Source organism: Arachis ipaensis, chromosome B6, assembly GCF_059453495.1.
Source record: "Arachis ipaensis isolate K30076 ecotype BB chromosome B6, ASM5945349v1, whole genome shotgun sequence".
Classification (NCBI taxonomy): domain Eukaryota; kingdom Viridiplantae; phylum Streptophyta; class Magnoliopsida; order Fabales; family Fabaceae; genus Arachis; species Arachis ipaensis.
The window spans coordinates 2,345,544-2,361,772 of record NC_142441.1 but is presented as its reverse complement, the minus strand read 5'-3'; the positions used below and the strand labels follow the sequence as shown (position 1 = coordinate 2,361,772).

General features: G+C 32.2%; 2 protein-coding genes across 2 annotated transcripts; one reads left to right on the top strand and one right to left on the bottom strand.

The window, feature by feature from the left end:
- Window positions 1-4,917: 4,917 nt before the first annotated feature.
- CYCP1;1 (cyclin p1;1) lies at window positions 4,918-7,556 on the top strand. Its single transcript, XM_016349140.3, has 3 exons — window positions 4,918-5,476; window positions 6,301-6,705; window positions 6,968-7,556. The coding sequence occupies exons 2-3, from the start codon at window positions 6,308-6,310 to the stop codon at window positions 7,218-7,220; spliced, it is 651 nt and encodes a 216-aa protein (XP_016204626.1). The 5' UTR covers window positions 4,918-5,476; window positions 6,301-6,307; the 3' UTR covers window positions 7,221-7,556.
- A 3,514-nt stretch (window positions 7,557-11,070) lies between these two features.
- Window positions 11,071-15,965, bottom strand: LOC107645173 (ARM REPEAT PROTEIN INTERACTING WITH ABF2). Its single transcript, XM_016349141.3, has 18 exons — window positions 15,701-15,965; window positions 15,447-15,598; window positions 15,047-15,343; window positions 14,889-14,963; window positions 14,692-14,786; window positions 14,079-14,154; window positions 13,877-13,984; window positions 13,453-13,581; window positions 13,287-13,355; window positions 13,057-13,116; window positions 12,850-12,973; window positions 12,618-12,757; window positions 12,390-12,453; window positions 12,212-12,288; window positions 11,954-12,018; window positions 11,720-11,837; window positions 11,514-11,638; window positions 11,071-11,409 (listed from the first exon to the last, which is right to left on the bottom strand). Exons 1-18 carry the CDS (start codon window positions 15,936-15,938, stop codon window positions 11,322-11,324), a joined length of 2,100 nt encoding a protein of 699 aa, XP_016204627.1. The 5' UTR covers window positions 15,939-15,965; the 3' UTR covers window positions 11,071-11,321.
- Between the last annotated feature and the right edge of the window lie 264 nt (window positions 15,966-16,229).

Sequence of the window (16,229 nt, the reverse complement as noted above, 5' to 3'; positions counted from 1 at the left end):
TAATAAATTACTAGTAATTAAATTAATATATTAAAATTTAAATTTTAATGTTTTATATAAAATTTTTTAATTAATAATATTAATTAACATGTACATAATAATCACATAAATTATTTATTCAATTAGCTTACGTAGAACAACCGGCAATAAAAAATCTGTTATTTAAGTTAATCCCGTAACCGATCAATGGTATGAAAGGCAGAGGAAATCGAGATTTTTGGTGAAATCGAAAAAATAAATTAAATACGTAAAATGTAAAATTTTAATTAGATTTAAATCATAAAATCGTTAAATTTAGTATAAATTTTGTAAAATCGATTAACTCATTTAAGATTGTAATATCGAAAAATTTTAAGAGTTAAATTGAGATTCTAACTGTTATGATAGTATGCCATAAAATGCAATAAACGTTTTTTATTTTCTATTTTTTAATTAAAAAATGTGAATGAATTATTAAAAATTGAGAATATACAACACCGACACGTTGCCAGTCTGTCCCTTCTCTCTCTCTTTCTTTCTTTCTTTCTTTTCATGCATAAAATATATAATTATGTATTAAACATGTCATAAGATTATGTGAAAATAAAATAAAAATAAAAGCATCGTATAAAATAAGTGCTACTAGCTAGTTGCTATATGGAATGGTACATTGGTAAATATTTTAAATATGTTTTATAAAAATGTAAGTTTAATTTGAATCTTTCTTTTCTCCTTTTTTTTTTTTCGTTTTTTAATTGGCTGATAGATATATCTAATCTACCTAACTACTTATTTTCCAAAAAAAAAAATTGCTAAATACTTAATCACTGTGATCATAGTCATAGTTAGGTTGATGAGAATTATCATTTATATATTATAATTTTATGATGAGAATGGAATAAAATCATGCCTCGAGGGACCCACATCCCTACATACCAAAGTTTATGATAAAATTAATATCATAAAATAAAAAAAACCTTATGCTATAGATGCACGTTATATGGTAAGTAATAACACGTTTAGGGGTGAGCACGGATAGCGGGTACTCAATTACTCGTCCGAATCCGAACTGAACCAATTAAATTGGTTCTGAAATCAACGGGTAATCGAATCCAACCCAAACTAAATCGATGACTTTTGTTAGTGATTGATTCGGGTATCGATTTTCGGATGCGGAATCCGAACCAACCTGCGAACCGATCATATATTAATATATATATATATATATATATGACTTTTCCATTAAACAATGATTATTCATTATTAATATGTTTGGATTTTAATGAGTTTAGTTTTTAATGTATTTGATATTTAACATGTTTGAATTATTTCTATTGATGTTACATGTTTATTGTACTTGTTGAGTTTTTAAAATAAAAATTTGGTTTTTTTTATGAATTTTAAAATCATCAGATACCCAATTACTCGAACCAAACAAATCCGTTCTTAATCGGTTTAGTTTGATTTGAGTACATGTACAAAAAAATGTAAATTTAAACCAAACTGAACCAATTATATTTTAATCAGTTCGATTCTAATTTTACCATAAATTCGAACCAACTCAACCCGTACTCACCCTAAACTCCTTACACCTCTTCGAGCATTGAAGAGATGAGTGCTCTGTGCACTTATTTGATGCGTTGACCAGCATTTCTCCACCAATAAAAATTGCATCTAATTAAAATCATATCATTATGTATCCGAAGGCTTATTAATTAGATTTTTAACAAAATCCTACCAAAGAATAGTTAAACCTAACTTGCACATCTCAAATGAAAACAAGTATTATATAGTATACGTGATGTTATGTTTACTATATATATATATATATATATATATATATATATATATATATATATATATATATATATATATATATATATATTAGACTAAATTACTAAACTCCGTATAAATGAACCTGAACCTATGCGATAAAGATAGTAAATATTAAAAGATTTGAATGTTTTATAAAGATAGATGACATGAGTTAATAAAACAGTTATAGTCATGAAAGGGAGATGTTTGGTTCACCTTCTAGCAAGATTATTTTTTTTTCCATAATTAATTTTAAATAAAAATGTCGGTGAGGTGTTACGTCCAGAATGATACATGTCCTCATGGCCATCGATCATATGTATTATAATTATATATATCGTGACAAACTATGATCATAACGGTAGGTCAAGGTTCTTAAAATTAAGCACAATAATAACGAGTGACGCACATGATTTCTCATTTTTAATAAATGCTTCTTCAATCTTCACACAACCTTTTTACAATCTATGCGTGATGTGTTAAATAAATAAAGTATAGGATATTTGTATAGGGTTACAGTTAAGGCCTCCTTTATCGTTATTACAAATGACTTTAAGCAATGTCCCATTAACTATGGCCTATCTTGCGGCGCAATTTATTACTATAAGGGAAGGGTTATGTTAATGTTCCTATAACTTATGGGGTGGGAATCACAAATCATTTTTTAAAATTTGCTATACTATTGTTTATTTTCGCAAATATAATTTATCTTATAGATAATGATTCCAACACAAAAGAATGAGAGAGAGAAAAAAGAAACTCCTTTTCCAATAAATTACTATGAGGTATCATATTACGACTTGGGGGAGGGAGTGTTTTTGTTTTAAAAAAAAAATTAATTATTCTATTAATTTCAATAGTTTTATAAATTTTTAATTAAATTTTTATATATATTTTTAATTAAGTCGCTATACATTTCAAATTTTATAATTAAATTTCTGTTGTTATAATAAAAATATTAGAATTAATAGAATATTTTATTAAACAAAATAAATATATCTAATATTTGATTGAATATTTTGTATAATTTAATAGAATATTTTGTTAATTTCAATATTTTTATTACAATATGAATTTTGTTATAAAATTTGATATGGTATGAAAATTTAATTAAAAAATATATATATAAAAATTTAATTAAAAATTTAGTAAAATTATAGGAACTGACAAAATAATTAAACTTTTAAAAAATTTGATAAAATTAAAAAATAAGAGTTTAATAATTATTGAATTTATAACTTGTATTATTTATAAAGTTCACTTCTTGATTCAAAATGGACTAAAATATTACATTTTCACTTTATTAGTTTTCTTATTTTGAAATAGCTTGAACCCATAATTTTACTAGGAATTAACATTTTTTTCAATTAATAATTAACTAACAAAGTAATAAATAGACAATAAAAGAGAGAAAAAAGTAAAATTTAAAAAATAAATAAGTATTAGTTATAAAGATAATTTTCTATAAGTCTGATCCATTTAACTAGTGATACTCTTGTGTTAGACAATATTTATACACAAACTCTCTTGTTAAAAAAAGGAAAAAATAATGGGAAAATATATATCTTTTTATGTGAGTAGATTAGCCTATACCACAATAATCCAGTCGGCTCTTTTTTCTGTGCATATGGAAGTAAAAGTAGTGATATATCTTAGAGGAGTGCTACACATACAAGTCTTTTTGACTTACAAGTCTTACAAGTTACTAGGCCTTTTAATGCGTTATTCAACGTTTCTTATTTTCAAAGTCTTTTTGACTTACAAGTCTTACAAATTACTAGGCCTTTTAATGCGTTATTCAACGTTTCCTATTTTCAAAGTGCTACGCTCAGAACGGTTCTTCTTCTTCCTCTTCCTCTTCCTCTTCCTCTTCCTCTTCGTTTTTTTTTTCGATTTTCATAGTTTCTGAAATCAAGCTTTGAAATCGTTTTGAAGAAGAAGAAGCAGCAGAAGATAAGGAGAAAGAGAAAGAGTTCTGAATTATGCAACGAATTTTGGGTGTATTTCTTAAATACTTTGGGTGTATTTTTTGTAATCCTTTGGTGTATTTCTGTAATTCTTTTGAAGATAATGGAACTTCAGAAATACACCCAAACGATTACAGAAGTACACCTAAAATGATTACAGAAATACACCCAAACGGTTACAGGAATTTACCCAAACAATTATAGAAATACACCCAAAGGATTACAGAAAATACACCCAAAGAATTTAAAGAAATACACCCAAAATTTGTTAAAATACATCTTATGCATAATTCAGAACTCTTTCTCTTTCTCCTCCTCATCTTCTACTGCTTCTTCTTCTTCAAAAACGATTTTACCATGAAAAATCGAAAAAAAAAAAAGATAAAACAGAGAGAAAGAACGTAAATGAAGAAGAAGAGGAAGACGATGAAGAAGAACGTGCAGAAACGAAAGAAAAGGAGAAGAAGAAGAGTAAGAGGAAGAGAAGGCAAGAAACGAAAGAAAAGAAGAAGGAGAAGACGAAGAGGAAGAAGAATGGTTCGAAGCGTGTTTTGAGCGTTAGTTTTAATTGAACTTGTAAGGCTTACAAGCCTTAATCGCTTGTATGCCAAGAATTACTCTATATCTTAATATTGTAATTTTTGATGTTTTTTAAAAGTGTAGAAGATACACAAATCGGAGAGTCCGATTTCTATACTTTAAATTTTTTAATTTTTTTAACAGAAATCCTTCGGTCTGATTTCTATTCTCTCACAAATTTCTCGGTCCAATTTTACAAATTTATCAGATCGATTTCTATATCCTCATAAATCGGATGGTCCGATTTCTATACTCCTCACAAATCGGACGGTCCAATTTTTATTTATCTAATTAAACGATTTCACATTTAAAAATAACACCCCATCAACTTACATTTTGAAAAAACACCGATGCTACTCCAATATCAAAAACAAAATCTGCTCCTTCAGTCACATTCACAGTCACAGTGGCCACCCACAAACCCCAACAAGGCATACACAAAATTTTCTTTTTGTGTGTGGATATTATTTATTTAGATTAGAAACCAAAAAAGGGTATTTTCTATTTTGCAAGAACACTTGTGGACCCACCAGTAGTATGCCTGGTTGAGAAGGCAAGTAAATAAAAAATATAAAATATAATAATTACTTTTTGATATATCTTGAAATATACATCTTATTTATTTATAAAAAAAAAACATCATATTAAGAGTACCAAAATAATAATCCAAAGAACACAACTCAACAAATATACGACACTTTAAGATTCGTAGCAGCTACTTTGATCAATGAACTTAGGTGCTATTGATATGGTATGGTTGTGCTGGATTGCATTACCGACACACTAAGCTTTAAAAAATTGAGAGAGAGAGAGAGAGAGAAGGTAGGGTGTTTGTGTTGTGTTGTGGTACTTTTGGGATAAGATAAAACCAAAGAAAAAACAAAGGCAAATCCTTTATTTGTGAGCACAAAAGAAAAAAGAAAAGCAGCATAGTGTGTATGGATAGATAGAAGAAGGAGGAGAAGATATTATTACTAACATTTCAAGAAGGGCACAGGAAAATGGTGAAGGTTTAGGGTGGTTGAGTTGTGTCTTCACAAGGTTACTGCTGCTACTATTATTGTCTTGGTGCTTCACCCTTAATGTAAGGAAAATCTGCCACCATCACCAAAGCTGGAGTCTTCCCTTCACAGTTTGTGAGTTTCTTGATTTCTTCTCTCTCTACTTTTCTGTTTTTCTTTTATGGGGAGTCTTGAGAGTATTGACCATTCCTATAATGAGTTTTGATGGGAATTAAGAACATAGCTCAAAGTTTCTATCTTTATTACAGGGTTGTGATGGGTATCTTTGGTGTAGTTTAGTTTAGTTTCTGGGGTTGTTAAGTTGAAGTAAAAGAAGGTAACTTTGTGAGATCTGGGGCTGGTTCCTTCCCAGCTAGGCAAATTTTGAGAGCTATATCCTTTTTTGTTGTTAACTGTTGTGGAGAGCTTGTATTGTGTTGACAGGGAGATAGGAAAATTCGTTGAATTAGATTGGATTTGTTGTAGTTATAGTTGTAGTTTGAGACAAGATTCCGGAGATCTAGGGGTATCTATGCTCTTTATGTTGCTAATGCTAGATTTCCAATCAATGGGGTTTGCTTAGATCTAACCAAACATGAAGTTCCCATGGCATGATTGAGACTATGTGAAGTTTGAAGTATGGTGCTGAAAATGGCAGAATGAGAGGTTGCTAATAGCTATTATATGATTTATTTGATATTGTGAAATTGAGGGTTAGGGTTCATGAATGGAGAAGAAGATGTTGAGAGAACTTGGTATTTTCTGAATTTCATGCTGAACATAACTATTTTTAACATATCACAAACTCAGCCCAATATATATTATTATCCTTTAGTCACATTTGTTCTAAGTTCTAATAATGTGTTTGTTTTTGTTGAGGTTGTTGATTTGTACCAAGAATTGGAAAAAAATGCATGTTAATAGGATTACCCTTTAATGGTTATTTTGTTTCGTTGCAGATTCGATATGGAGACTCTGGCGCTGGAAACCGAGGATGTAAGCTCAGATATCTACCTTTCGTTGGGACTTAAAGGAGTGGATAAAGGAGTAGGATTTCCAAGGGTTTTATCACTTCTTTCTTCACTTCTTGAGAGATCGGTTCAGAGGAATGAAACACTAATTGAGGCAAAGCATGTGAAAGATGTTGTTACTGTTTTTCATGGTTTAAGAGCACCTACTTTGAGTGTTCAAAAATATATCGATCGGATTTTCAAGTACGCAGGATGTAGCCCGTCTTGCTTTGTTGTTGCACACATATATGTTGATAGATTTCTTCAGCACACAGAGGTCAAATTGACTTCACTAAACGTGCACCGGCTTTTGATAACAAGCATTATGGTTGCAGCAAAGTTTATGGATGATGCGTAAGTGAGTTTGAAATTGCAGGAATGCTAATAGTAGTTTTGAAACTTTGTCTAAAAATTTATTCCCTCTGATTCTTTTTAGCTGTCACTGTTGCTTTTTGGTACATCATTGATCAATAGACATTGGTCCAAGTAACATAAATAACATATAAATGGAAATGGAGAGAATATTATTGACTCTTGATAACTCAATTTAACTCATCTAGTAGGTTGAAAATGACACCAAGTAGTGTTTTAATTAAGCTCTCTGCTGTTTCTGCAGATTCTTCAACAATGCATACTATGCAAGAGTTGGAGGAGTAAGCACATCTGAATTGAACAGGTTGGAGATGAGCTTTCTGTTTGGGATAGATTTTAGGCTTCAGGTTAGTATAGGAACTTTTGGAAAATATTGTTGGCAATTGGAGAAAGAAGCAATCCAAATTGAAAGGCCTATGCAGGCTTGTAGAATCAAAGAAAACTGGTCAAAGTCAAACAAAGAGGATGCTACTTGTGCTTCCACAATTGCAAGATGAAAAAAGATATTTAAAAAAAAAAAAGGGTATCAGATCAGTGTATTATAAATTATAATGAATTAATCATTGTACTTCCACAATTAGCTGTGGCAAAATGAAATTTGAAGTATTTTCCCAAAGCTAAAGAAATGATTGGTATATAAATGTGTCATTAGTAATTCATCCAATTCTTTAATAGACACTGTTGTGGTTGGTAATGCATCATTTTCTGTGTCTTCCTTTTTTTATTTTATTTTTTTAATTGGTGTTGCATTTGATTGTAATTGAAAGGTTGTATTGGATGGAGATTGTGATTAAAGTTTATTATCCCTTACCATTTGGTAAGAGTTTCCACTAGTACTTATGGTGGTTGTGACCTGCATGAAAGCAACATCTCATCTATTTGATTAGGATTGTAATATTTGATGCTAAATTCCTTGGGAGATATTCTTATATTGTATGGTGTATGGTTCTTGGTTCCTCTAGGAGCATCTCCACCTCAACTTGGGTGGCCATTCAATGGTCAAATGTCTCACTCTTTCACTAGCATTTTTTCTAACTAGTTTTTTTTATTTTTATTACTACTATTATTATTACAATTTTATTGACAAAATTTCCTATGGCACTAGGTGATCAAATTTTTAAAAAGAGACGAATAAATAACAGCATTTATTCCTTCAAAATAGAAAGGAATGTCAAAGGCTCAAAGGGGTTCGGACAATTATAGGTTTTATGTTTCGTTAGAACCATATTAAATATACACTAAAATAAATCATTAGTGTAAAATACATATCAAAATATATATTTAAAATAAAATAAATTATATATATATTTATATATAAATATATCATTTTTGGTTTCCTTATTGTCTTTATTCAAACAAAATCACTACAACATAAAATTTTAAACATGGTGAGGTAAAAAAATTAATTGAATAAATTATAACAATACATATTTTAGTTTAATATATGATAATTTTTTTAATTTCTAAAAAGCAAAACAAAGATATTTGAGTAAATAATGTACAATAGTTGAATGAATTCAACGAAAATTGTTATTTTTTTATTTAGTTTTACGGACAGAAAATGAAAAAGATAAATTATTAGCCTTATGAAAAAAAAAACATCAAAATTATACAATTAAATTAGTTACTTATAATGAATTACCAGCCATTCGTATTTTGAGGTCTAAGTAGAAAGAATGATCAAACCCAAAATATGTGGTGTGGCTTTAGAATTAGAGTATAAGCTTGGGAAGTGTAAGCCAACTAAATTCAATGGTAACAGCAGGAAGCATTCTTTGTTTGGTGTAACTTAAACTCTTTAATGGTGTTGTCTTTTTCAGAACATTCACCACCTTTGTCCTCCATTCATGTCATTCATAATCACCAAGGAGGATTGAATTCTAGCCCTGGAGATATTCTTACTTTCAATTCAAGCTTCACAAGAGTTCTGATTTCGAAAGCGGACACCACAACATCCATCATCTAGGAGGCCTCTCCAGTGCAGTCCAACCGAATTGTGAAAATTTCCATTAAATACTTGGAGTGCAAGCTTCTCTGCAAATCTGCAGTGTCATAAAAACATGTTCTAAATGAAACCAAAACTATGTATATTCTGAAGAGACACGCCTGTTCAACACGTTTTATCACATAAATGATAAAGGCAGAAACTCAAGTACAGTCAACTTCACGTTAAGTTGATAACCGAAAGCTGTTAGATGAAAATTTAATCAAATTAGTCAAATTTAGGGTTTCTTTTTTGAGCTAAAACTTCAAATTTAGACAGAACAAATTAGTTGTATAATACTATTATTCGTGGGTAATCTTGTTTTTTAAACTATTAGCACTTGAACAGAACATACTGCCATTTTCCTCTAGGTGAGTTTTATTTTAGTCACTGGATGGGACTAGTTCTTATATTACTGGAAAATTTAAAATAAATTAAATGGCAGTCATGTGTTTTAAACCCTAAACCCTAAATCCCCCAGCTGTTGAACACTGATAAAAGTTCAGACTTAAGTACTCAACGTTAGAAGACATTAATTTCAACTTAAACAGAATACAAGTTCATGAACAATTAAGAAATTGTTTTCAATTTTCAAAACACTTAAATTAAGTAAGTTCATTTAAGTTACATGGAGATAACTCAAGCATTGCTCCGAAACTGGTCTATTGATCAACAATAGAGAATCCCCCGCCCCCAACCAAAACAAACAAACAAACAAATTTGCCTGTGGATGAGTTGTGGACATTGGAATTCTGCCATCTCGCACCTCAATGACAACATCCATCAACCTAAGTTGCTGCTTGAGTTCTTTCTCTGCTTTTGCAATATGACCAGGAAACCACTGCCCAATTAACCCTCCACATAGAATTAGCTACAGCAACTAAGCTTATACATAGGGCAACATGAATTCAAAATAAGAATAGGGGTGGCAACGGGCGGGTAGGGGCGGGTTTTTGCTCTACCAGACCCCGCCCCGCTTTATAATAATCCGCATAAAACCCGCCCCGCTCCTACCCGTGGGTAGTAAATGATTGAACTCTAATCCGTCCCGTGGGTAGTAAATGATTGAACTCTAATCCGTCCCGCGGGTACCCGTCCTGCCCCTACCCGCCCCGCCCCTATAATTATTAAAATCTAATAAATAAAATTAAATTTCAAAATTTATATAACCATCATCACATACATAATATAAATTAAAGTAAAATTTTAAATATGATACAATATTATCAATCATTTTATTAATTATTATATATATATATATATATTACACATATTATATATTAAAATTATATATTATACATATACCGGGGCGGGTAGTACCTAAACCCGGCCCCGTCCGCCCCCGTTCTACTAAAAACCCGTCCCGAGATGGTAGGGGCAGGGTGGGTATCCGCAGGTTCGGGTGGTGTTGTCATTCCTAAATAAGAAGGTGAGTTCTATAGTGTCTTTGTTGTGGTACTTAACTTCTCTTTTAAACTAAAAAATAAAATATTTAAAATTAAAAATAAATAATGTAAAATTTATTAAATATTATTTATTTATTTTTTTTAGTAATTTAGCTACAAAGTAATAGTCACATAGCATTCACCAAATAAGAATACCTGCACAGGACGCAATGCCTGTGTCCAGTATAAAGATCATTGTCAAGATCACTCCAATAATCATTATCTCCTTGGAAGCCATCAAATACATTGTTGCTTTTCACATTGACATTGCCATATCCATCATGGCCTTTCACACCAACAATCTGCAAATTTTACATCGCAATTAAAACTATTCAAGTACACGTTCTAGAATCTAGATAATTCCAAAAGAATACGGTAGTGTTTGTTTGGCGATAAAGATTGGAACTTCAACGAATGGTTTCTTGCCTGAATGGTGGGAGACTGGGAAGAGAGGTTGGGTGTGGCAAAGAGAACTGAAGGGGAAGACCTCCCTCCTCTGCCTCCACCGCCAGGAAGAAAGAGAGAAGGTGTGACTGCCGGAGAGTTGTGGAGCCATCAACCTGAAAGCTGAACACTCATTATGACTATGCTTCTACTCGTTTTTCCGCTCAGTCAATATTTCTCATATTTTATAATTTATATGACATGTTCGCATCATTTTACCATTATTGTTGTCAGATTCAATGGTAATAAAAAGTAATGCATGCACAAAGATTACCCCAATACATATACTCCTTTCAATACGATTTATTAAATTAAAACAAGGATGATTAAATCCAATGCTACAACCAAGTCTGAACTCTGAACTGAGACAACTCAACTTGTTTGTCCCAACAAAATTTTGGAAAGAAAAACGGCAACAATTTCTAAGCACTGAAGAGTGACGACTGAATTAAAATATTGCTAATCAGCCAAATAAAAAGCCAATGTGGAAGATAATATATAATTGTCAAAATAGCATAGCATGGTTTCTATTCGTGAGTCAGTATACTACACAAAAGTGTACCACACTTTTTACCATACCACACCTCTTAAGCCAGCTATCAAAAAATGATAGTTATATTCCTAAATCCTGCCTATAAATATAATATAGATATATACACAACACATACAGCATTAGTTATACATTTCAAAATTGTCCATGCCATTCCCAGAAAACCTATTGATCCTCATGAATCAGCAGAACTAGACTTCCCGAGTAAAGTTGAGAAGAATTTGCGTATGTCTGGAACAATGCTGCAAACCAGGTAGCCATACCTGCAATTTTACATTATGGAGAACTTCAAATTTCTGGATTGAAAAAACGGAGTACACATAACAGCAGTGAAAGAGTTACCAAGTTTGAAATGAATGTGACATACCATGGTTTGGAACTCAGCTTATCAAATTGGTCCAACACAAACATTATGCATGCATGTTTTAGTGAAGTTGCATTAAAAGTATCTGACATCTGGTACATTAGTGCAACATTTTCTGCAGTAATATCCTGCACATAATTCAATAAGTCATGCCATCAGATCGAGAACAATGAACTACAAGTAACAGCAAAGCTCAGTTCTTGGTTTACCTGCGAAATGGTATTTTCGCAGAGACGCTTAAGACCCTCAAGAAGATACTGATCAGCAGCTTTGAGAAGATCCTGAGCGATATCCAGACTAACATCTGCTGTTCCAGTGTATATATATCTAGAAGCGCCAATAAAAATCAATTTAGAGTTTGAGCATGTGAACATCTGCTAAAGACAGATGCACATCATTGTAGAATAAAATTATATTATATAAATGGACTGTGGAAATTGCACCTCATCATCAATACAAATACATCCCATTTGATGTTTGGAATCTCTATATCTTTGGCTTCCCTTTCCTGCATTGCAAATCTTAAGATGTTACTAAGAATATCCATACAAGATTGGAACAGCAATCAACATTAAGTTTATATTTGAATATTTACAAGAAAAAAAAGGAGCTTAATCACAGTTAATCTGCTAACTTCATGCATAAATAAAATAAAAAAGAAAATGACTTAAAAAAAAGTTTCAAGGATACTCAAGGCCTACCCTGTAACCACCATCAAACATTGCTCGAAATATATCCGACTTGACTAAGCAAACTCGATGAGCATAGAATCTTTTGTCTGTAGAAGGAAAACAGGGCAAATCAGTACATAAATAAAAATCAACTATAAATTTTAAAAATAAAAATAAATAAAGAAGAATTTAGCAGCAACTTATCCACCTTCAACCAAGAATGTGACATCAGAGAGCTTTGGATTGTTAACACAGTGCTTGCCTAAGAACTCCTACAAAAATATAAATAGATATTAATGCAAAGTTCTAAACAAAAGGTTTTAAGTAATCACTTTTACTCTTTTTTTCATTTTTCATATCCTTGATGTATAAACCCAAAAAAAACTAAAATTAAATAAAATAAACAGAACCCGTGACAAAAGAGTAGCAAAAGTACCTGGGGAGTTGGCGATGAAGGTGCAACATCACCAAGAGGGACAGAAATGGCTCTGCTAGCCAACTTGTGAAGTGCCAGCGAAGCAACACCTGTCTGTTTAAGGTTTGTAGATCCAAGAAGCTCCAACAGCAATTCTAATCCTGCAAGATATAGCAGCAAGTTGATTGGAAATACTTCAAAGCACTACTAGGTGAAAAAAATATTAAAATGAGTAGATAAAAGCTCATTGTACCATTGTAGTCAATGAAGACAGTTCTACAATCATCAATAGGACATAAATGAGCAAGAGCAAGAGCAACACGCCGTTGAACACCCTTTTCCGCAAAGCGCATAAGATATAACAAGTGTTTCAATACCTTCCAAAGAGAAAGGAACAATATAAGAATCATATTCAACAAAACATCCATCATAGGAATCAATAATTTGCAAGAAAACTCACTTGCCCCTGGATCTTCTCCTCAAATCTTGTTAAGGTTTTTGTTACGCACTCTCTAGTTGGCTGCAAGTCAAACAAAAATCACCAGTTAAACTTATGAATTACAGAGAGATATAACTATAGAAGTTTTACTCTATGAACATAAACGATTTTATTATTATCAAAGACAAATACCAGTAAATTAAACACAAGTCAATATATGATACTACAGAGTAAAGGAAAGAAAGGCATACTTGAGCTTTGAAACTTCCATCCTGAAGTTTGTGAAAACCACCAGCCTTAATAACGTCTGCAATAATGTCCTGTCACACACAGTTGATATTTGATAAGTTCATAAAGGACAACATAATAATAACATACAAATTTTGACAAAGTTAAGAACAATAAAACCAATTTCACCTCATTATCCACCAGGCCATATAGAGCAAAAGCTGCATTGTGCTGGATGAACGCATTCTTTGAGCTAAGAAGATCAATTAGAGGCTCAATACCTCCATGATAAGCAATACCAGCTTGATTGTGTGAATCCTAAAATGTGAATTACATAAGCCAAAAAGAAGAAAATGAAAACAAAAGAAAAGTGAATCCAAAAATACTGGCATTACAGACATAAGGTAGAGTAATTTCAGCATCCTTTGTTACTAATTATATACAAGACAAAGGTCAGTAGCACTAAATAAGACTTGTTTGAGAACAACTCCCATAAAAAGCCAAAAAATATTTAGTCAAACATTCTTATGGCTCAAATATAAACCCAACTGTATTTTGACATCAATTTCCTACTCCATATACAGCAAAAATATTCTTTGTTAGCAATGATTACCTGCGCCAACCTCCCAAGAGCAAAAGCTGACATTTCCTTAAGCTGTGAATCTGATGACTTAAGCATGCCAACTAATGGCTGAATTGCCCCTCTTTGAGCAATATGAACCTATGTGAACAAAGAAAATAATTGAGTTATGAAAAATATGAGCATAAATAACAGACTTATTATTGCATGCTTGCAATAGCACAAATTTTCCCACCTTGCAATCTGTATCCGTTGAAGCAAATTGACCAAGTAAAAGAGCCGCTTCTCTTTGACTCTCCAAACAGCTAGAACTGCAATTGAATTTTAAAGGTGCTAAACTATTATTAAGAAAGTTGCAACTCAATTGCAGCAAACAGCTATGAAGTATAATTCACATCATTTTCTTGTGTTGTAGTAGTTGGTTTGGTTTTTTTCAAGTTTGGGGGTACATGGGTAGATAAGGGCATGTGTATATGTGTATGTATGAAATTAGTTTAAGCTCATAAACACGCAACACAAAACACACAACAAGAAGAAACATCCCATTTGTATATTTTCTCTTGTAATGTTGGTAGAGTTTGTTATTTTAGTTTCTCTCATTTGTCAAGAGTTTAGTTATACACTAAATAGTTTAGACCATGAGGTATTTTAGGTGTATTTAGAACTCGTGTTTTTCGTATCTTTGTCATATTTCATAGTAAGATATTTATTTGTGGTCCTAAACCCATGGACATGAGCAATAAGCCAAACTTTTTTGTTGTCACTTCCATGTCACTCTAAATATCTCAAATCCTAACATCTTGAACATTGCTCATAGAAAATATAAAATCCAAGATTTAAAATTTTACCTAAGTAATCCAATGACAGGTTGTAATGCCCCAGCTTGAATAACTTCTTTCTTAATATTGGGCGAAGAGTGTACAAGGTTTCCTATCACACCAACCTGCAAAAGAGATAATCCTGTTAGTTCTAGTAGCATGTGCACGGCAAAACGAATGTGTATATATGTATCAGATGTCGCAATTCATTTTAGTCAGTGTCTAACCGCCTCATAATGTACAGTAGGATCCTCTGATCGGAGCATTAGCACAAGAGTTGGTAATGCTTTGCATTCAACAATCTGCAATTGGATTATTCAAGTCAGCCAGCATGAAATTTTATTCTTTTTCTCACATCATTTTTTCCTCTCACAAAGTCAATTACCTGATTTTTATTCTCATCATTCTTGAAGGCAAGAGTTCGCAGAGCGCCAGCAGCCGCCTTCTGTACATTTATGTCATTGAATTCAAGCAATTCAACAAGAGGAGGGATACCACCTTCCATCCTAACAAGGTTCTTTATGGTGGTATTTTCATGTGCAAGATTAGTTATTGCATCAGCTACTCTCCTAAGAAGACCAACGAGACCAGGAGAAATAATGCTACTAGTTTTGTGCCTCTTTAACAAGTCCACAATATACGGCAAGGCTCCAGCATCAACAATCAGGTGTTGATGTTCTGGCTGTAAAAATCAGCATTAAAGATTACACTTAAGATCGTAAACACACATAAATATTACGCAAATTAAAGACACTACAACATATCGTAATGCCGTAATTAATTACCTTATTAGCAAGAAGGCCAAGAATTATTGCACACTTTTTCTCTACCTCATAACCATACGGTCCACAAACACAATCACCGTCAATCGGCACCTCCAAATGCTTCACCACAGCGGGTACAACACCACACTTGACGATATCATCAACCATTTCCTCTGCAAGCAGCAAAAACTTAGTGCGACGAGCAAAATCAACGCATAAAGAAATTAAAAGAGAGAATCCAGTAAAGAAACCATGGTTGTTTTAGAAATTAGTACCGTTCTGGGCCAAATCGGAGAGAGCATGGAGCGATCTAAAAAGAGCAGCACGGTCAGTCACATATGTGGATGAAGGGGAATTGAGGAGATCTACATGTGAAAGAATGACAGCGGAGAAATCACGAGAAGAAGGAGGAGGAGAATTTTGAAGCGGCTGTGGAGACTTGGTGCGATCTGATCCAAGTGCAACCGAATCATGTTCGAGTTTGCGCTTCAAACTTTTGCGTTTGGGAGCCATGGATGAACAGATGAGTGAAGAGTGTGATGGGAGAAAAGGTGAGATTAAGAGAACTATTTGAGTCTGTGGACATGGTTGATGTGTGAAGGTGGGAGTATTGGCGGAAAAATTTTAGTACGCAGAAAATTTTGGTGCCAAATTTTTGAATTTTCGTACCAAAAAATTTGGCTCACCCTTAAAAGCTTCTTCTTAAATTTGCCTTGTTGTCACCAAAAAAAAAATTTGCCTTGTTAATTCATTAAATTTAAATTTTTTATTTATTATATTTTATTTAAATAATCTAAATTTAAA